Here is a 22,919-nt window from a genome sequence, read left to right as displayed (position 1 = left end):
AATGGAACAGTGAGCTATTGCAACCTCTCAGGACTACAAAATAAAGCTGAGAGCCACAGCCATGCAAGGGCATAGAGATCAGTGGATGATAGCCATGGTGGATTAAGACAGATCATATCCTGAAGCCCACGTTGGTCCCACACACTCGCTGTACTTTTCTGGCACGAATCAAGATTTAACACAAGTCATCCCAGTGACAGACAGCAACTGTTTAATTTCTGACCCCGCCCCCCCCGAATAGTGACTCCGGCTTGCCCTTTGGAGGGACGTACGCATTCTTGTGGAACTATCAAGGAAAGCTAGCTCTTCTAAAACAAAGACAAAACACATAAAAGACCTTTAACTGCAAGTGTGCAGTCTACGTGGAGACACAACACTGAGACATACACCCTGCACTCCTTTTCTATGTAAATAATGCAGGGATCCTGGGGGAACTTGCCAGGGATTGGAATTTTTAATTAATGGGTCTCTTTAATGTGCAAATCAGGAGCAGGCTGCAAGTTCTGACTTGCATTGATTATGAAAAAAACATTAATTGAATGCACAAGACCCTAAACACACACAGCATCTCATGTCCTGGTCTAGACTGGAAGACATGGTACAACAAAATACAATTCTATCTTGTGGAAACAAACTGCTCTGGCAAGCATACCTTAGAAATTTAAGCTGTGCGAGTTTCTGTGCAGAGAGCATTAAACATTTGCACGATGTTTGCAGAACATCCACTGCAATTGCGGTGGCATGAAAAGACCACTAAGATGTCCTCAACGGAAGTGAAGCAGGAATAAAAACCATGAGCTCTACTACCACAATCTGGTATGTAAAAAAGAAGGGGAAAAACGGGAGCATAATTAAGGATTATTAAAAAATGAAATAAAAAGACAGTGCAAACAAAGCAATGCTGTCGCTTTAAACAGAAACTCATCCTATATAAATTATGGCCATAAACTTTTCCTGCAGTGCAGCCTAATTAATTCTTGTTCTATACACAAAAGGGAAATGCTGGGTGACAAATGGGTGTGAGGCTTGAAAGCTGCCAGGTCTGCAAAACATTTTCTACTTCAATTTATAAGCAATTTTGCAGTAAACCATCCACCAGAACCTGAGATATCAGGCATTTGAGAATGCCCAAGCCCTGTTAGATCGCTCACCAAAAAAAGAGCTTAAAAATCTCTCCTCTTTCCCTCCTAATTTGGAAGCTGTACATGACCCTGTTATTTTTGCCTTAGTTTGGCTTTCACCTGACTAGCAAATCTTACAGTTGAAACTTTACCATAGGCTCTTTAATAGTATTGTTACAGTCCTGCACAGATATAAAACTGGTACCTGCATCTTCATTTGCAAAAATGATCTGCAGATACCTATGGACATAAGTGAACAGCCTCAAATATGCAAGGTTCTAGACACAAAATTTGAATCCATTTCTGGACCTGCATCCACAAAAATGATCCGTGGACGTGGATACCAGCAGACATAAAGCAGATATTTGTGGGTTTGCAGGACTCTAACTATTACCCAAAACCCAAACAGAACTGTGCCATCACATGCAGCCATAGTGGACAGAAAGACATCTCAAGAGGAAAGGATCCCACTGGCGAATATAGAAAGACTGTTTCTCCATCCAAAAGGTTCATTCTTTCCCTGGGCAGAAAGGAGGCATGGAACAACACAAGCAACAGATACACTTAGAAAAAGCTATTAGATAAAAGAGGAATTAAAATATTAAGGGGCAGATTTTTCCAAACAGCATAAATAAAAACAGAGTTATTCTTATTGACTTTCAATGGTTCTGTGCGCCCTTGGAGGAAGAAAGCTCCTCCGAGCATCCAGCTGGGCAGGACTTTTTTGAGTTTGATATTTTGTACCTCATCACCTCAGCTACTTAAAGCATACAACGAACCCACTTGTTCCCTCTTACAAAAGACTACAAGAACCTAACTTTAAAAAAACCAATGCAAGACTGGATTTCTTTCAGTAATTCAGAGAGATGCCTGCATGCAGCTCAGCCATCTCTAAGCAGACAAAGTTGGTCTTTGCTCACAAAAGCTTGTGCTACAATATATCCGTTAGTCTGTAAGGTGCCACAGGACTTCTCGCTGTTTTTGTGGATACAGACTAACATAGCCACTTCTCTGATCCTAAGCAGAACTTAATCCAAACCAAAACACCGTGGTTTTGACTAGCATTTCATAGCCATTTTCTGCATCCAAAATCTTGTATCTTCAGACTAGCGTGTATTGTGGAAGGACAGAATACAGTAATATTAACACTTATACTTATAAAGCCCTTTCCCATCTTCAGATGGTTGTTACCTACTTTAACCCTCAAAACACACGTATGCGAAAATCCTCCTAGATTCTTCTGGCTGGAGAAAAAGGAGGTTGAGTGACCTGCTCAAAGCTACCTCATGAATTAGTGGCAGGGTTGGGATGAGAATTCAGAACTCCCCAGCCTCATACCCAGCTCACAAGACCAATTTAAAAAAAGAGAGTAAAAGGTTTATTCACATAGAAGTCATTTTTTTATTCTATCCCAACATTGCACCCCTTGATTAACTCATAATTGGGACTTTTATTAGACGCTGTCTTATACTAAAATAAGCTGGCCATCATAAATGGAATTAGGCCCAAACTGCATCAACGCAAGAGGCAGTGTTTGATAATTACAGCTAGCAATGCCTTCTGAATTTCACAAGGTATTGCCTACTGGCTTGTAAGTTCACATCCAAATTACTATAAGCACTAAAGCTCCATAATCAACAATGTAATACAGGTTGAACCTCTCTCATCTGGCACCCTTGGGACCTGACCAGTGCAAGATGAGATAATTTACTGGATTACAGGAGGTCAATATTGTCTAGCACATTACCAACACTTTCACTGCTTACTGAGCTATTACAAGACATTTAGAAGTAAAACAGCACTAAATAAGAGCACAGAACACTGAGAGCCAGGACTGCTGGCTGTAAACAAACTTTGTGGGATGACAGGAAACCTGGCCACACCCATGATAAGTGGTCGTCCGGCGAACTAAAATCGTGCCGGATTACAGATGTTGCGGGATGAGAGAGTTCCGGGTTAGAGAGGCTCAACCTGTAGAGGGGTCAGAGGTTGCCACAAGACAATGCCCTGGCTTTGCTGACCAGTCATGAATTAGATGTCCAGAAAAAGAACTCTGATTCGTTCGCCCAAGGCCCAACACAGCAAAATGAGGGGGAGGTGGCTCTCTACAGCTTAACACAATGGGCCTGCACATCTTTATATGAAATACTTCAGGATCAAAAGGCTCACACAAGCATTAGAGCAGAAGCCACAATTCATACTGGAGAATTTTGTACCAACAACTGCAAACAAAAGTTACTTTGCAAACAAAAAATATATACATGTTGTATACAGATATTACAGCTAAAGTGAACAAGAATTTGGAGCATAAGAACACATATTTTAGAAGCTTTGGACCAACTTCACAAAAGACATTATTAAGTGACTTCTTAAACCATGATAGTTCACGGGGATATACTGTAGTAGTTCAAGACAAAAAAAAACCCCTAACACTGCATGACAATATCGATCCCTGTAAATGGGCAAGATATAGGCTGGGGTCTGCATCCTGCAGCTCTTTAAGGACTTCTTTGTGGCTCCAAACACTATAATTGCAAAGTTAAAAAAATACGAAAACAAACTCCTGATTATTTTCAATAAATGGTGAACATCTAAAAGCCCAAAATGAACAACTCACATCTAAATAGCAAATTATATGATGAAACACTGGACAACTCCCCCTAGCATCCTTCAGAGAGAGAGAGAGAAGGTTCAGAAGTGAAAGTCAGGAAGACAGTGGTCCAAACACACATGTAAAGTGTGAGGAAACAGAATATGTAAAAAGTTTGTGAACGTCCTGCAGTAAACAAGTATTGCATTACAAATCACTGTGTGCACTGTTCTTAAAACAGGGGTTACAAAAAGTCTGGTTTGACCTTATTTATTAAGGACCATCTTGTATTCACATACGTTGTGGCTCTTGAATTACTGAGCTTTTTAGTGAACTGAAAAAAATGGCTCTTCTTCCTATTTTGGCTGCCGACCCCTGATACAGGATGACAAAAAGGGATGTTGTATCAGGTAATGAACTGATATTACAAGAGTGATCTTTGCATACAGCCTGTGTGTCGGTGACCTGTGTCCGTTGACCACTTAGAAATCAACGAAGTCACTAATCTCATTTAAACCATCTTTGACGCTGTGGCCAGTTAAAAGATGCAAGCCATACACAGCGTGAGTTTACCCCATGTTCTACTCTTTTTAAGTCAAAAATAGGCAGAAGCACCTGCACAGTAGTGGCAATACCAGCAGAACGCAGACCAACACAGTGCAGCTCATTTTTTACCTTGTACAATATCCTACGCTTGTTAAGAAAATGGAATTTAAACTTTCCCCTTTAAAAGAACAACAGAAGAAAACCCAAAACAAGAGATGATTTAATGAGAAAGCTCCTGAACTCAGGATTGTTAAAAATCAATTACATGGTACCATAAATTCATATAGTGCTTTCCTAATGCAGATCAAATTCCCTGTCCTGAAGAGATTACCAGATAAATATGACCTTGGCCACAGATGCTTTAACAAGCAAAAATACAAAATACTGGTTCCCTTGACAATGCACTAGGTTCTGCCTATTAGCTAGACCAGACGTGGGGAACCTTTTTCAAGTTGAGGCCACTGACCCATAGACAAATCAGCTGAGGGCCATATAAGGGAGAAGCAAAAAACAAAACAAAAGAAGTGGTGTGATTCCCAACCGTATGAGGGACAGTGCTATGGGTTCCGGGGAGGGTGGGTGCAGGAGCAGGTTGGGAACTGGGAGGTCTGGGCAGGAGGAAGGGTGAAGAAGTGTGCTAAGGACAGATGATCTGGGCTGGAGCAGGGTGCAGAAGTGGGCTGTGGATGGGAGACCCAGGTGGGAGGTGGGGTGTACGATTGGGAGGTGGGTTTGGGCAGGAGGGGGTGTGGGTCTCGGTGAGAGGAAGGACGCAGGAGCGTTTGGGGTATGAGGTCTGGAAGGAAGGGTCGGGGTGGGGGTGTCTGGGAGGGAGGCAGCAGAAGCTTGGGGAGTCTGGGCAGCAGGGGGGCGTGGGGTCTGGACAAGAGGTGATAGAGGGTTTTGGGTGCGGGGTCTGGGAAGAAGGGGTCAGGGTTGAGGTGAGATGTCTGGAAGGGAGAGGGGCACAGGAGCTGTCTGGGGCTACAAGGAGTCTGTGACGGGGGTGCACTTACCTTTGCAGCACGCCTGGACACACACAGTTCTGCACCTCCTTTCCCCCTGCTCTCAGGTAACACCCCTTCACTGCTCTGATGGGCCAGAAGGAGTGGTAGGAAGTCTCTGGGCAGGCTGCCCAGGCCACCGTTGTGTCCCCATCTGGAAGAACAGCAACTGGCAGCAGAGCCCAGAGCTGCTACCCACCCCACCCCTTGCAGAGCCCGTGATCTGGATCTGTACTGTAGCTTGCCTGATCTGGCCCACTATGCTGGGAACTCTATATCCTCCATTCCATCGCAGGCCAGATACCATGGAGGGGAGCCCCAAGACTCAGGGTCCAGATGCAGGCAAGCTGCAGTCCAGCTGGGGTTCCCCACCCCTGAAATAGACTCAGATGCAAAGATGAAAAAGATTATTTAATTCATTAGCAACATTATGCCCCATTATGCATTCTCAGACGACCATATTCATGTAATGGAGTTTCTAGTACTTACTTAGAAGACAGTTCTACAATCTAACAAAACCAGGAACTGCCAGACAGAATCAAACACGTGATCCATCTATTTCACTGCTCTCCTCAACAGCAGCCTGCAGAAGATGCCTCCAAGGAAGGTGCACAAAACTCCCCAGTAGCCAGAGTGGGGATAATTCACCAGATGGAGGTCTCATTCCAGTAATTAGAGACTGTCTTAAGCCATGAGGCATAAGGTTTGCTATCGCTTCCACAACTTGTTAGCATTAACTCACTAATCATGTTGGTATCCAATCCCCCTTTGAATCTCATTAAGCTTTTAGCCCCAGTAGTGCCCTTGTTAAAAAGCTTTTCTTGACATTCAGTCTAAATTTCCCTTTGCTAATAGCTGCCCATTAGCCCCACCTATGGTTCTGGCATCACCTAAGTCCCCCTTTTTCTCGGTGTTTTCATAGCACAAAAGTGAATGTAAGTGCATGTCTACATTACATGCTGGATCGATGGCAGCGATCAGTCCAGCGGGAGTCAATTTATCATGTCTATATATTGACCACTGAGCATTCTCCCATTGGCTCCAGTAGAACAAGAAGAACCCAATATTGCATATTAAACCTAACCCAGAGCAGATCACTAACTCCTCATTACGTCTCCACCTATAGGAGGGGCCCAGACACCTTGTAGCTCCAGAGAGCTCCTGTGCCCCTCTCACCTCCACCCGGACCCCTTCTTCCCAGACGCCACACCCAAAACCCTCCACCACCTCTTGCTCTATCACCCTTTGCATTTCCATGTTAGCTCTGCTGCTTTAAATGAAGTGATTAAGAGGGGGTGCGGTGGGAAAGGCAAACGCCCAATAATACTAACTCCCATCTGTCTTAGACTCACTGCAGCAAAGACTCCACAACATGGAGATCTAAGTATGTCAACTTCAGCTATGTTATTCACGCTGCTGAAGCTGCCTAACAGATTGATGACCAGCAGTACTGTACACTAGACAAAGGACATAAGAAATTTAAATCTATGGTGCTTGCAGCCTCTTCTGGCCAGATTATGAAAAAGGAGTGGGAGAGGAAGTAAAAAAATCACAAGCTGCTATGAAACAGGGAGGTTAAACAGTTAATCGGTAAACATACCAATAAGCATGAGGCTTACTGATATGGCTACTACTTAACTGGCCCTCGACAGTGAACTCTGGCAGGTCGGAGCAGCCTCAGTCACTGAGGGGCCACAGGCCAGGAAATGGGACCCCACCCCAGGGAGAACTCCCAGCTACTACAGGACCTGAGTTCAAGTGGTTAACCGATAAGTACTATCGTTTAACCGGTTTACCATTTTAACATCCCTACTATGAAACAGTGGCTTTTCTTTTAACACTCCCAGGCAACTAAAATATTAACATCTCCTCTATACTGTATTCCATGTGCTCAGATGTATTTTGCTTATGGGAAATATCAAAATGTCAACCTTTGTTTCTGTTAAAGGTCTTTAATGATATTGTATTTTAGGCCTGTAATGAAACATGGCACTTGCTGCAGTTTGTAATGCATCTCATTAAATACATTAATAACATGCATTTCACTAAAAGGTCATCTTAGTATTATTGGGAATTTGCCTTTCCCACCCCACCCCCTCTTAACCACTTCATTTAAAGCAGCAGAGCCAACTTGGAAATTCAAAGGGCCTCACCTGCTATAAGTGGAGATGTGATGAGGAGTTAGTGTGTTCCGCTCTGGGTTAGGTTTAAGATGTGCTATTGGGTTCAGTCAGAGGCTGACTTGGGGTCAGGATGTAGCTTCAAGTTGGATGGTGCCAACAGCTCATGAACCAGTCTGACAAGGAATCCACCACTACACGCCAAAATCTCACACAGTTCTGGCATTATTACAGCCGCACGTTAAATTGAACACAGATACAGGCACCTGTCAGGATTAGACAAACACAGGACCAATAAAAAAGGGCTGGCAGGGATCTGCAGAACTGAGACAGAAAGATACTGCTTTAACAGTAGGTAGTTTCCTTTGATAAACTACAAGGGACTGGAGCCTGGAAAATATCCGGAATCAGGGTGGTGGGAAGAAGAATTTTTAGTTAAAAACACATCCTTCTCTGTGAGCTTTTAAATGACTTGGTGCACACATCCTCACGATTTAAAGTTGCAGAAGAATATCGGACTGCATATGCAGTTCGTTATTTTTGTCAGCATTGTTGATCACTGGGGCATTAAAACACCAAGCTGTAGAAACCCATTCGCCTCTCTTCTACTAAACAGGCTTGATGAGCTTTAATTTAATTATTATTTAGGTAACAAAGGCCTGGTAAAAGCCCACCAAAGTAAACAGCTATGAGATCTGAGAGTATAGAATTTACATAAGAGTATAGAGTTTACATAGAGTTTATATAGAGTGAATTCTGCAGATTACATTTGCCACCTCTTAGAGAACCCACTGGAAGCCCTACTTGACTAATATCATTAATGGTATTGTGGGGCTTTGTTTGTTAAATAGATATATCAGCCTCCTAACTGAATGGATTTTGGCTGTCCAGTCATACAGAAAGCACACGGCCAAACAGACTAGAACAACATTACACCAGACTCTTGTTTTGTTGACTCTCTCCTCCACTGCATGAAGTTTGTGCCACATGCTGCAGCACTGCCTAGGGAGTAAAACCAAGAAAAGAAATCGGTCTATTTCCAGAAGGTATTCTAAGCTGAGGACAAATCACACAGGACGCAGCAGACCCACAATACTCTGAGCCCATTATTTCTAAGGTTCAACAATAAAAAAAAAAAAAAACTTCATTCACACTGAAGGACCACACTGAACTCTGCTGGTAATAACAGAATCCTAAACTCCCAGAACTGGGAAGAACCTCTGCCAGTCATCAAATTGAGTCCCCTGCACTCATGGCAGGACAAGGCACCATACAGATTGTCCCGGACAGATGTTTGTCTAACCTGCTCTTAAAAACCTCCAATGATGGAAGTTCCACGATCACCCTAGGCAGTTTATGCCTGCGCTTTACCACTTTAGCAATTAGGAAGATTTTCCTAATGTCTAACCTAATCTCTCCTTGCTGTAATTTAACCTCCTATTGCTTCTTCTCCTATCAGCAGAAGGTAAGGACAACAATTTCTCTCCATCCTCCTTTTAACAACCTTTTAGGTACTTGAAAGCTCAGTAATGTCACTGAAATCAGTGTGGCCACAAACTCATCTGAAGCATCGTGGTGATAAACAGCCACCACCAGAGCTCCTTGGGGCAGGGATGGCCTTTGTTCTGTTTGCGCAGCACCAAGCACAATATGGTCCTGCTCCATAACCAAGACTCCTACGGGCTACTACAATACCAATAAATAATAATTAATAAAACTTATGATTCATACAACAGGTGTTTGCATCTCCCAGGTCCCGCCCTTTCCATATCACTGCCTTGTCTTTTAGCCAAAGTAGACTTGGATAGGACCGTTACGTGAGCCTGCCAAACCTGATCCCTAATTAACCACAAGGGTGCCTTTCTTGGAGGCTGACGGCACAAGACTCCCAGTCCCTGTCAGCCCACAACTGAGCACAGTACCTGGGTCTGCCTGCCAGCAGAGCCTATATATCTGACATCAATGTAGGCAGACTTAAAAATTACTTACTGTTCTTGAGTGCGCTGGCAAACTCTTCCCCACCTTCCTTTTTAAACGCTGGGAATGTATCTGGCTGTGGAAGCTGGTTGGCTGTTAAAAGCGCTTTCTGCAGTTTGATTCTCCCTTCTAACAGCTGGTCCCACAGGGCTTTAAAACAGAGGAAAACAACCACCAAAAAAAAGGATTACACATTGCAAAGCATTTATTCGCTCACTTTCCTATGGCCCTACCTCCTAAAGACTGTGAATCAGAAAGCATCAGCCACGTCTCTCTGCTCTCCTTCCCCGGCAGCACTCTCCTATGTCAACCACACTTTGCAAATGGAGACTCATTATTTAACGGGACAACTAGACAGTAAAAGCCTAAAAGCTTCTGGAGGCTTCAGTCAAAATTCACAAGAGAAATTTAAATTGTAGGCCTGCGAAAGCCCAGGTGCATATAGCTCCATCATTTGACACGACAAATGCTAAATGGCGAGGGAGGGAAAGCAGCACCAATTCAGGTCCCACGCAGTATATCATGCCCTGCAGTGCAACAGCTGGACTTCACATCAGAGGGGACCTGTGATGGAGGCAGGGAATTAACTACAGAATCCCCACAAGGAAGGAGCGAGAATCACCATGTCATGGCTAATACCTGCATGGATGAAGGTCACCAACCTAGAGGTTTCTAGATTAACCAAGACAACTGGGTATACATGCTAATGAAGGACCAATGAGAGAAAATATTTAATCAACACATACATCTACTCCAGGAAAAGTTCATTATGAAAGAATTGAGGAGGGGGTTAGCCTCCTTTGTAATCCCACTAAGTCCAAAATCATCTACTTTGGAGGACTTGATAAAGTGGGTCTTTGCCCACAGAAGTTTATGCTCCAAAAATCTGTTAGTCTGTAAGGTGCCACAAGACTTTACTCCAGATGATGGAGCTCAGAAAGGAGGAGAAAACTGACATCTCCTCTCCAGCCAACACACACAACAACAGTTTACTAAACCACAATGAAACACAGACTAGCCTCTGAGTTCCCAGCAACACATACAGTGCAATAAGTCCCAGCTTATATTGGTACCATACCAGCACTCAACACTGGTTCTGCTCAAACAACTGCTGGCAAAGTATTAGTTTAACTCCGTAGCACAGACAGTAGAACACTAGCTATAAGACCTTAAAACTACTCCAAGGCATGTTGCAACATAAACATGGGCTAAAAACGTTCTTAGCACTGTAAACTTCTCTAGCACAGACAAGGCATATGGCTTGTCAAAATGCAAACAAATTCCATGTACAAACCTATTTGGTTTTTCACAGCTTTGCCTTTTTCTACCTCTTCAGACACTTTTTCTTTCGAAAAGGTCACCACTCCATCATCCTCAGTCTCTTTGGCATCTCCCACTTCCTCCTCTTTTTCATCCTCAGATTCTTCTTCACGGCTCCCCTCTTCTACGCTGGCATCCTCTTCCTCAGGCTCCTCGTCACTGCTCCCCACGTCATCCATCCCCTCGGTAAATTTCTCAAAGTCACTGATGTTCTGGAAACTGAACTTTGGTACTTGGAGCTGGGCAGATGTTTCTCTCCTCTCCTCTTGGTCACTTCTCGAGTCACCCTCCTGGTCCTCATGTGTGCTGTTATGCTCATCATCCTCGTCAGCTGTAGCATTTAGAAAGTCCTCCTCCAGGTCTTCTTCTGGATCCCCGCTGTCAAGGTCTCTCTCTGAAGATGTTTCTTCATCTGGCAATTAGAAAAGGAGATGTTTAAACACAGTTATTTTAACACAAATTATGGCTACAACTCTGCAACGTACATTGCCAACATCCAGATGGTCTGGTTTACATCTGTTGTCCATGATGGATACGTATAAGCAAAATTTTAGTCCTTTTTTGGGTGACCAAGGGATTTATGAGGATATGTCTGCAAACTGAAACTTCAGTTTGCACTTTTCTGCAGGAACAGGCACTCTGACGATGATTACCACATCCATTGATTAGCTGACAGCCTTTCCCATTTAATAATGAAGCAACGTTAAACAAACAAGGTGTTCGTGCTTGGTTACATGTGTCTTTATAATGCGAAATTGTACATAAGCATTAAGCAGCTACAGATCCCAGGAGCTGATAATGTAAAGATGGCAGCTAATTCTCCCACGCCACGCAGAGTTCACATCACTTTCCTTGGCAGGTAAATTAACCTGGCTGAACTTTTTGTACCTGAGATTTAGCCACTGCCCTTCCTTCAGCAGCTGTTATGGTCCTGGGGATTTCCCTTCCCCTAGAGCTAATGAGTAAGGCTACAGTTCAGTAAAGCTCTTAAGAAGCCAAGCTTAACTTCAAGCACCTGAAGTCAATGAGATTTAAATGATGCTGACCTGGGACTCCTCGCATCATGCAGAGCTCCCAGGTATTAGCACTCCACTTACTGCTCATATTTGCAACCATTTGGGATGTGGGGGAAGAGGGAACTGAATTTCTCACCAAATGGTGCTCCAGGCAGACACTCTCCCCATCGTTCTTCCTGCAAGGCCTTGCGGGATACAGCTCTCCCACTGTATCTCTTATCAGCTTCTAAGAGGGAGGCAGAGGCTTGTTTCCTTAAATTGCCGATGGCAAGGATGTCCTCTTCGGTTCCACCCTCGTCAAACTTGTCGATCACTCTGGCAGCAGTGGCTGTGAAGAGGAAAGGGGGTTTAATGGTGCAGGTTTTCACATTAAGTACAGAATTCGAGTGTGTGAGACGGGGAGAGATTCTATCTCTGACTGCCAGGAAACATACTGGGCTTAAATATCTACATTTTCCATAGATCCAGGGGACAAAAATTAGGGACCTTGCAATCCACATATGCTGGCCGCTAACACATGAACTAAAGGACAAGTCATATTATGATCTTTACAGAACTAAGCTGTTCATGGAGTCACCTGAGCACATACAACCCACAAATTTCCTTCTTCGAATCAAAACTCGTCAGTGCCTGTCTGGCTCTCACCACCCCTAGAGGGGCCTCTCCTAAGTTCACCAAAAGGGTCATAAATCTTTTGGGGGTCCAAGGACAAGCTTCAGGTGCTTAAAAAACCCAGCGAGGTTTATTTAACTTCAGAAAGAACTTGTTAACACAGACCTACTAATACCCTCTGGAGGCCAGCTTCTAAAGGCCAACAAATTGCACACAGGTCTTACTCCACCCCATGCAGGAGAATGGGGCAGTATATTTAGACTAGGGTTACAACAGTTTGGCTAATGAACAAGGGGTAGAAATGGCAGCAGTCTCTCTCAGCTGTGGACTCTTTCTCTGTTAGGAAGCACTGTTGGAACAAACAGATCACGTCACATTGGCCACTGAACAGCCATCACGTGGGAACAACTTTCGGTCACTGATACCCTAGCCTGGATTCATATCAGTGACGGGACGCAGCCCTGATACTCTCTTACAAATCTGTCTTTCCCAACACTGTAAGGGAAAGAGACTTCAAAGGTCAGCTGCATGGCTTCACTGCCATATGCAAGACCTTATCTTTCCGTTTTAGAGAGCATGCTCGTTGTCTTTCTGCTGAATGACAGCGCACTCTGCTTTCCCTACAGTGGTGAGAAGGAGCACTGTGGACACATTAAAGCCCTGATTGCAGGAAGACGGGAAGTCTCAGGCTACATCTATACTAGGCAAAGCAAGTCGACCACAGGTATGGCGATTTTAGCTATGCAATTACTGTAGCTAGAACTGTGTATCTATGCTCGACTAACTTGGCGGTCTCTACTGGGGAAGACTGATGGGAGAGGAGTACACATCGATTTCGCATATCCATACTAAATGCATGAAAATGAACTGTGAAAGATCAACCCTCAGCAAATCAATCTTCTGGGGTAGTGTAGATGTAGCCTCAGACTTGAGCACCCTGCCCTGCAGCACAGGGCATCACCACTACGGCACTGTCTATAATTGTTCAACTAAACAAGTCTTTCTTTTAATTAAAATTTGGCACAAATAAAGTAATGTTCTAAAGGCATCTATAGTTGAAAAAGGAAATCACAGAGACTTTTCTATGGCTATTGCCCCTTGCAGCGCCATCAAAATGGAAAGAACGTGGCTCAAAGTTACCTAAATTGGCTACCTCCAAATGTGCCTCCACATATAGGCTAGGTTTCTCCCAAGCACTTTAGCTTTGGTGCTACACCAAAGCAGCCTGTGACTCCAAGAGGGTCTCCATATGCTCATTATCAAACACCAAAATAATTATATCAAGTTCATTTTGTAACATGAACAAAGGGCTACATTCACCCTGTTGCCCATATTACAGAGATCACAGGAGGCATAGTGCAGAATATGCCTGGTTAGTCCCACTCACGGGTCCTTGAATAATGGGATTCTCCTAAGAAGGCTGGCCACCTGGCTAGAGAATTGAGCAAGCTGGAGTGGTTTCATTTTGCCCTGGGAAAGGAGAAGCAACTCAGATAGGTGCTGGGTCTGGATAAGTTCATATGACACTTAAATAACTAAATGCTATCAATGACTAAATACAGAACATGACTTTATCACAATTACTGTTCCCCTTCCCCATCTCTGTGCTTCAGAAACAGGGAAATGGTTTATTTCAGCAAATATAGATCATTATAACATGTTCTCCTCTCTTCATTTTCATTCATGCGCAAGGCACCCTGTATGCAAAATTATAGGGTTAAGATTGCTCAGCCAGTCAAGTGATCTGATTGGCTGAACATCGCTAAGTGCTTTTCTAATGTGTGTTTTAGAATGTTAATGCCCCATTTATGTAAACAGTTTACTTAGGGGGAAGAAAGAAAATTCACTAGGGATGAAAAGTCTTATTCTCAAGCAGGCACCGAACAGCAAAATGGTGAAAGGGAAAGCAGGAGCTTCCCATAACTTGCTTGGTAGAAAGTCATCACTCTACAGAAAACATGTGGAAAGCACATTCTGATGGCTTCTCATTTCGGCTGCGTCTACATTATCACTTGTGTTGCAAAAACTTAAGCTGCTCTCGGTTCTGGGGAAAAAAAATACATGTCCCAGAGCAACATAAGTTTTGCTGACGTAAGTGGTCGTGTGCTCTGCATTGAAAGGAGAGCTTCTCCCACCAGCAGAGCTATCACCGCTTGTTAGGATAATTAAATTATCCCCATCTCCCATCAGCATGGAGAGAGCAGCTACACAAGAGATCAAACAGTGGCCATTGCGAGTCTCTGATGTCGACACAACCATAGGGTGAAACTCATGCTAATGCACAGCTCCTCAAACCTCTCAAAACACAATGCACGGTAACCAACACCAAGTATATGCACGGCAACATGTTGCGGAGTGGCAAAACTTGCTGTTTTCTATCTTTAAAGAAGGCATTAGCTATTGACACAATAAAGGAAGTTAAATATTTCTGCAAAAATGAGGGCCACACAGCCACGCTTCCAAGAGCCATGTGGCTGCACCTAAAGCACATTTAATGAGCCAAGATTACAGTAGCATTCAGAAGCACAAACCAAGATGGGGGCTCCCACTGTGCTAGGTGCTGTACATAGATACACAGTCAGGGTGCTGTACACAGCCCTGACTGAAGAGTATACAGTCGAAACTTACAAGAAGAAGAAAGAGTGGGAGAGGAACCAAAGACAAATTGATTTGTTCCAGGTCACACAGTGAATGGTACAAGAATCCATGTCTCTTAGCTCCCAGGCCAGTGCTCTCATCACTGAGCCATCATACTTGCTTGCACTCCTAGTTCCCATTACAGACAGGACAGAAAACTACTCGCTCTTTGTTTTCATAAGTAATACACCTGCAGCTGATCACCTCTGTCATTGTCCTGCACGTACAAGAAGAGGGTAAGTTATCCAGTACCATGATAGCAGAAGCTTAAGAGGGGAAACTAAAATAAACAGGGCAGCTGCAGGCTGCCCTGTAGGACTTCACGGGTCACTTCCTTGGTTCCCAACTCACGTGCATCTGAGAGCTGCTACTAGATGCACAAAAAGGCTCAAAACCAAGCAATTCTTGAGCATCAAAACGTCACCCTTGTCTGTTCTCTCAGCGGTTAATGTTATGTTCACATATGCGTATAGTATTGAGGTAGTCAAACCAATGCTGACCATGACCGGGGCAAATTCATTTCTACATTGTGATGGTTAACTCTTCCTAATCAAGCCTGAACACAATAAAATCATGTTATACAGACAAGCCCTGAAAAAGAGTCCAGAATCCTTGCTTGATGATCTGATTTGTGTGCATGTGTCCATAGGAATCATTCTGAACTACTGTGATGGGCCGGACACAGGGGGTGCATGGGGAGCTGCAGGCTGGGGGAGTGTTCGGAGCAGGCCAGGAGGGGGGTGCACAGGGAGTTGCCGCAGGGGGACTGTTAGGAGCAGGCTGGGCCGGGGCTGCGGATCTCCCAGCCCTGCAAGCCAGGGACCCCGGGGCTGGAGCAGAGCCAGCTGCAGGGCTGAGAGTCTCCCCGCCCCTTGGTGAGGGACCCGGCGGCTGGCTCTGATAAGCAGGGGAAGTTCATTCGTTTTGTGAACTAAGGTAAGTGTGTGAGTCCCTCGTCTTAGTGAGTACTCATAAGTAAAGTACTGGTTAAACAAGGCGTGATTGTAACCCTGAGAACCTGGTGGTCTCTCCCTGCTACTGAACACGCAAGACATAAACGTTACCAATTAATGCGTCCTCCTTTTATTAACAATTAGTACAATGGAACCTTGATCCCTATGTGAGGCCCCCTAAATATAAAACAATACACAAAAATTATAACTGCCAGTTATAACGCTTTTGAATCTAAACTTCATTTCAAATAAAAGTGACATTTCTTGCGCTTCCAAAGGAACCCTTCCCATTGAAAACTGAGTGTGAAGAATTGATGCAGTACCCTTCTTTCCAAGCTATGGCTACACTACGAAAACTTTGATGGTACTAAATACAGAAAAAGTATCCAAAAAGTTACTTGAATAAAAGTGCAACTGATTTCATTTCTGAGTACTTGAGTACAATAAAGTTGTACGGGTGCTCTGCGTGTACTTGCCTGCGTGTACTTTTATGCAAGTAGTTTTCCAGAGGGACACTGGTGACATGTACTTAAGTACACTCCCCCCCCCCACCCCCCAGAGCTGCACTTTTACTCAAGTAACTTTTGGGGTATATTTTCCACCTCTAGATGGTAAGCCTGGCAAATTCACCTAGCAGAGACATAGCTACCTCAACTCACTAAACGAAATAAGCAATGCTGGCAAAGTGATTTTTCTGTATCTGTAACGGAGCTTTGGCTGTGTCTTTCACATAGCTATTATGTCTGTTAAGGTGTCATTTTTTCCACGCTCCTAATCAATAGTTATGCCAGCAAAACTTTTAAGTGAAGAACAGGCCTCAGCCCACAGACGGCTACACATGTTTTCACAGCCAGCAAAAATGAAATTCGCAAAGCTCTAGTCAGTACTGCTGCTGACATGCAGAATGCTGTGAGCATTTAATTGTCCTACTTCCTCGTAAAAGTGAGAGCAGAGGCAGCCACTGGGACTATTCACAGGACAGAAAGATTCAAAAACGGAGACTCTGAGAAGAATAGAGGAGAGGACCAACAACATGCAGCCCTGGGATAGGCTGGAAAGACAGAGGCCCTTTTAGACAGCATATGGAGCCTTTAAAATAATCAGACACTACCAGCCAAAGAATAACAACAGATGGAGCCCCCAGGCACAATCTGGACACAGCACTATAGCAGAAATCAAAGTCCCTCCCTTTTCCCCACAGGTACCTTGGAGGATACCAGACTTTTTACTGTTGCTCCAGGACCTCACTAGTACACATCCTCCCTTGTATCTGTAGCAGCCTTTGGCTGATTTGTTTAATCTGTGAGATATGAGATGGCCCAGTAACTTTTTTAAGCTCAGAACCAATGCCCATTTTGGTTCAATGCAAACAACAGGGGACCAAGATACGTTCTCAAGGCCCCGCTTAGTATGGAATAGTGACTACACAAATCAGTTCATCACATACCAGTACAGCCAATCTGGCCAAACGCAGGATACATGCAGAGGAAGAGAAATAAAGGGACTGATGAAAATTATGAGCTCAGGAAGCTTAAGAGTGGGTCATTAATTTCTGCAAAGTAATCTCTATGTTTTGTGATGATGCATTTTTATATGAATTAAAACAAGGATATAGTAGTTCACAGCAAACTCATATGAGAAGGACGGAGGTAAATTTTGAGCAGTGAAGAGTGACACTACTTCATAACGCCAGCATGCTTGAAAGGCATCACCCAGCACAATCGCTAGCACAGCAGGAGCAGTGAGACAGATCCAGCTCCCCCAGAACAAGATGATGAACTGCAGCAACTGTCATGCTGCTTCTCAGGGCCCCAGTGATTTATATGAGAGGTTCTGAAGGATGGTGAGGCTTCATGAAGGTGCTGAGCTGGGGATCAAGGTAAACAGGAATTCAAACATATTTACTGTGTAGTTACACAGGCCACACAAATGCCCATTGTGAAAAACAGGAAAGCACACATTCATGGTGGTGGAGTAGCACCTCAGATCTATGGACGCTCAGGAAAGTAGGTTGTTCGTAACTTGGAAACGTGCATCATGCCAAACAAAACATTATGATTGCTCTTTATAAAGTTTATTACCAAACACTGGCTTAATACAGCTTTGAAACTTCATTACTGTGCACAGAGGAAAAAAATTTTCTTTCTTTTGTAGCTTATATCAAACACTATTACTGTAGGGTTTGGTTTGGTTTTTGGGCGGGGGGGGGGGGCGGGCACGGGTTGTTGCTGCCTGACTACACATTTGCGGTTCCAGATGAACCGTGTGATCTAGTGAAAGCAATTGCCAGGACTTATGGGTACACCAGAGCTGCGGCAGTGGCAGCAGCTGGGAGTCCCAGGGCTCTGGTGGCCTCTTGAATGGTGTGGGGTTCCCAGCCACGGCTGTTGCAGTAGCCGCGGCCAGGAGCCCTGAATCCTTTTAAAAACTCCAGGCCCTGCAGCAACTGGGCCACTGACACTTTAATACCAGCCACGGATGGAGCCGAGCTGCCCACTTTTGCTTCGGCATGGCGCCGCCCATCAGCCTGTAACTCTGAGGTCCCACTGTGGGTTCTGAGTGGGGAGCAGCCCCCCACTCCCTCCCCGTCTCTGCCTCAGGGAAGGGAGAGGAGCTGATGGAACGAAGCCGGCTCAGCTGTGTGGGTACCAGCCCTCCAGTGACTGCCACAGAGAAGACGGAGACAGAAGTAGCCGTGAGGGAAAGGGAACAGACCCCACACAGTGTTCACGGGGGAGAAAAGAGCGTGGGGGGGGGGCAGAGCAGCCCCTAGTGTTCCAAGAATGACAAGAAGTCCTGTGGCAACTTCTAGACTAACAGATATTTTGGAGCGTGAGCTTTCAAGGGCAAAGACCCTCTTCATCAGCTGCAGGGGGTCTTTGCCCACGAAAGCTCACGCTCCAAAATATGTTAGTCCATAAGGTGCCACAGGACTTCTTGTCGTTCTCGAAGCCCCACACGAACACGGCTCCCTCTCCGGTCCTCGTCACCCTCGTGCTCCGGGAAGCCATGCCCGAGGGGGGAAGGGAGCAGCCCTCAGTCCCCACGCGGGGTGGCGGGGGGGGGGCGCACGACACCGGGGGGCAGCCCCCGGTTACTGCCTCAGAGGGAGCACATGGCGCTGGGCGAGCTATTGGGGCAGCCCTCAGTGCCGCTCAGGAAAAGCACCCGGCGCTGACAGGGCTGGGGGGCTGCCCCAGCTCCCTTCCCCCAGCAGAGAGCACGGCGCCGGGGGAAGGTGTCGGCGGGGGGCAGCCCCTAATCACTGCCGGGGGCGCAGGGCAATGGGGCAGGTGCAGTGGGCGGCCCGTCGCCAGTTGTTGCGAAGGGGTCAGTACCGCGAGGGCAGCCACGAGCCCCGCCCGCCGCCGGCGTCCACGTGGGGCCCGGCCCGGCTCGGGGCAGCGGCGCTTTGCGCCCCTCCCGCCATACCTGGGTTACCCCTCCCCCTCTCCCGCCGCCCCTCACCTTCCTCCGGGTCGTCCTCGGGGTCGGCCGGCCGCGGCAGGGGGTTGAGCAGCTGCTCCAGCTGCAGGGCTAAGGGCGCCGCCATCTTCCCTGCCCGCCGCGCCGGGGGCTCGAGCAGGCCGCGCTTCCGGGGGGGAGTCACCGAGCGGGCGGGGTTGGGGAGCAGGGAGCGGTGAGTGGGAGCGTACGCGGGGGGTGGGTACCTGGAGGTGTGGGGTGGTCACTAATGGGTGCGTATGTGGGGGTGATCGCTGGGCAGGGCGGGGCAGGTATAAAACGGTGATCACTGAGGGGGTGGGTGCCTGGAGGTGTGGGGTGGTCACTAAGGGGGTGAAGGGTTGGAATGTGGGGGGGGGGTGGGAATATGGAGGTGTGGGAGTAATCACTAGGGGGTGAAGGGGTGGGAATAGAGAGGTGGGTGGGTAATCAGTAAGGGGTGAGTAAATGGAGGTGTGGGGTAATCACTAAGGGGGTGGAGGGTGGGAATATGGAGGTATGGGGGTAATTACTATGGGGTGGGTATATGGGGTGTGGGGTAATCACTAATGGGGTGGAGGGGTGGGAATATGGAGGGGTGGGGTAATCACTAAGGGGGTGGAGGGTGGGAATATGGAGGTATGGGGGTAATTACTAAGGGGTGGGTATATGGGGTGTGGGGTAATCACTAAGGGGTGGGTATATGGGGTGTGGGGTAATCACTAAGGGGGTGGAGGGGTGGGTATAGGGTGTGGGGTAATCACTAAGGGGGTGGAGGGGTGGGAATATGGAGGTATGAGGGTAATTACTAAGGGGTGGGTGTATGGGGTAATCACTAAGGGGGTGGAGGGGTGGGAATATGGAGGTATGGGGGTAATTACTAAGGGGTGGGTATATGGGGTAATCACTAAGGGGGTGGAGGGGTGGGAATATGGAGGTGTGGGGTAGTCACTAAGGGGGTGGGAATATGGAGGTAATCACAAAGCAAGGAGGGGGTGAATGGAAGGGGGGAATCAGCAGGGTAATGGGGGGTGTGGGCAGTGTTCCGCATAAGCCAGGGTGGGGTATCTTTTTGGGGTTGGGGCCACTGACCCACAAGAAATTAGTTGGCCACATAAAAGTGAGAAGCAAAAAAAACCCTCACACCTGCTCGCTTATGTGGCCCCGACTGAGACTCCTCACTTTCCTCACACTCCAGCACCACAGGCAGGGGGGTGGAGAATGGGGGGACTGAGGTTCAGACTTCGCCCAGGCCTGATTAATTCGTCTGGGATGGGACCAAAAATGGGGGCTTTCAGGGTTCAGTGTGCAGGAGGGGGCTACTGGGGAGTAGGTGTGGGGAATGGGTGGTAGGGTGCAAGAGCAGGCTGAGAGTGAGAGTCTGAGCGGGAGGGGTGCAGGAGCAGGGTTGGGGTCTGGGCAGGAGGGGGATGCAGGCACAGGGTGGGTCTTGGCATTGGGGTGGGGACGCACATAGCTCCACATGCCACTGCCACCCCATCCCAAGCTGAGGGAACAGCAACATGCAGAGAAGCATCCCAGGGGAGGGGCTTTTCTTCCACCACCCCCAGGCCAATTCCCGCCAGTCAGAGAGGCAGGGGAAGCCTCTCTCCCCCCAGGGAGAGCTACTCTGCCATTCCCTCAGTTAGGGAAGGAGCAGAGACGGCAATGGCAGAACCAGTCCCTTCGTGCCTGACTCCAGCCCAGGAGGCTAGGGGCTCCACACCTCCCACCTACTACAGGCCACATTCTGGGAAGAGGAGCCCTGAGCCTCAGTACCAGCTCCAGGCAAGCCGTGGGCCAGATCCAGACTGCAGGCCAGGGATTCCCTACCCCTGCTGTAAGCTGAGTGTGTGGCAGCCACCCAGGAAAGAGTCAAATGCCACCCAGTGGATTAGCAGACAGCCCACAGCAGCTGGCACGTGTTTCCATTGGTGGTACAGATCTGCTCATGCCTTGGTGCACATAAAAATTATTTCACACATGGATGGAAAAAAATTAAGAGGGAACATTGGGTGTGGGCATAGGGGGTATGGGGATAATCACCAGGGGGTGTGGAGGCAGATGGTTATAAGGGCAGAGGTGGATATAAGAGATGATCGCTAAGGAGCAGGGCGATGGAAAAATGTGGGTATAAGGAATTATGGGGGTAATCATGAAGGGGATATTAGGATGAGATGAGGGGCATGGAAGCTCTGAGAGTTAAAAATTAATCTTTAATTAAAAGATTGTCATGTGATGAAGCCCCCAGGAATATGGCCCACATAAAATGGCCACCCTTGTGGTTACAGGGGGGTAGAGGTGAGGTAAAGTGGAAGTGGGTAAAAGGAGGGATAAAGAGGCAAGGCTAGAGACGTAAGGGGAGGTGAAGGGGGAGAGGGATGAAAGGAGAAGGCAAGGGGCATGGTGGAGAAGTTGAATGGGTTGACAAGGTGAGCTGAAAAGGAGCATTCATGGTGTAAGGGGCCGCTAAGTGGATGGGGCCTTTGTATCAATAAGTGAGGTGAGGGAGGGCCTGGTGTGTGACAAAGGGTGGTGGGATGAGGCTAACTAACCTGAGGTAATGGAGAAGCAGTGTGAGTGCTGGTGGGAGAGAGGAGGATGGGTGGCTGGAAGTGATGGAATGTGTGATTGTTTAAGCTTGTATGTAAACTTAAGCAAGGAGAAGATTTTGCTGGTGTTTATACATCATAAAACCCCCTAAGTAACCCTTCTTCCCTCAGCATGCACATACACTATCTTTAGTTAGGGTATGTATCCCTCACATACATCCTTTCTATGAAAAACAAAATCTCTTATCCAACTAAATTGTACCTTTCGTGTGTGCAGAGGCATGCAACAGAGGGCAGGCCAGGGGGTCAATTGCGTAGGACCCAGCCTTTCAAAGGCATCTGGAGCTCCCAGCCACCATAGTAGCAGCACTGGCAGCCAGGAGCTCTGGGGCCCTTTGAAATTCCATGGGAGGGTCAGTCCACCACTCAGCGTGGTTTCTGGGGGGCGCTAACAGCTGACTGCCTTTGGCTCAGCCCTGTATGCCCACTGCTCCTCCCCCTGGGGGCATGGAGCAGGGCATCCCCCCCACCTTCTTCCGGGGCCCAGGGTGGCTGTCAGGACCCTCTACGTGTGCATTTGCTTGCACCAGTGCTGACCTGTGCAACAAGCCAGATTCTCATCTTTAGTAAGTTCTCATTGCTCCATTGAAGTCAGGGGAGCTATGACAATTTACGTTAGCTGAGAATGTGGCCCAACCAAACTAACACTTTGCTGCAAGTTCTTTTTCCCCTTCAACCACTCTTATAAATATAATTATTACAAAAAAACGTTTTTTTCTATTTGGAAGTTGAACTTGAGGTCAGTTCCTGTTACCTCAGTAATTATTTTTTTCTGGGCTAACATTGTACCCAGTCCCACAACCCTTACTCACACAACTGTCCCATGGAGTAATTTATCTAAGGCTATGGCTACACTAATAAGTTCTCTCGACAAAATTGGAGTCTTTTCGACGAACCTCACCACACATCCACACACAAAATGGGTTTTATCGACGAAACTCAGCACTTCTGCTGACAACCGTCTGCC

The 22,919-nt window shown here is 46.6% G+C and overlaps 1 protein-coding gene across 2 annotated transcripts in view; it reads right to left on the bottom strand.

Annotated features, from left to right (window-relative positions):
• The window catches only part of AATF (apoptosis antagonizing transcription factor), a 91,889-nt gene extending 72,427 nt beyond the window's left edge, over positions 1–19,462 (bottom strand). For both annotated transcript variants that reach the window (XM_075013637.1, XM_075013636.1), the window contains exons 1-4: positions 19,365–19,462; positions 11,831–12,022; positions 10,653–11,090; positions 9,371–9,508 (exon numbers count right to left, since the gene is read on the bottom strand). In XM_075013637.1, coding sequence (XP_074869738.1) covers positions 9,371–9,508; positions 10,653–11,090; positions 11,831–12,022; positions 19,365–19,449 — 853 coding nt within the window. In that variant the 5' untranslated portion in view covers positions 19,450–19,462. The remainder of the gene's footprint in view (positions 1–9,370; positions 9,509–10,652; positions 11,091–11,830; positions 12,023–19,364) is intronic.
• Positions 19,463–22,919: the final 3,457 nt, after the last annotated feature.

Source organism: Carettochelys insculpta, chromosome 19, assembly GCF_033958435.1.
Source record: "Carettochelys insculpta isolate YL-2023 chromosome 19, ASM3395843v1, whole genome shotgun sequence".
Classification (NCBI taxonomy): domain Eukaryota; kingdom Metazoa; phylum Chordata; order Testudines; family Carettochelyidae; genus Carettochelys; species Carettochelys insculpta.
This window is presented reverse-complemented; position numbering and strand designations above follow the sequence as displayed.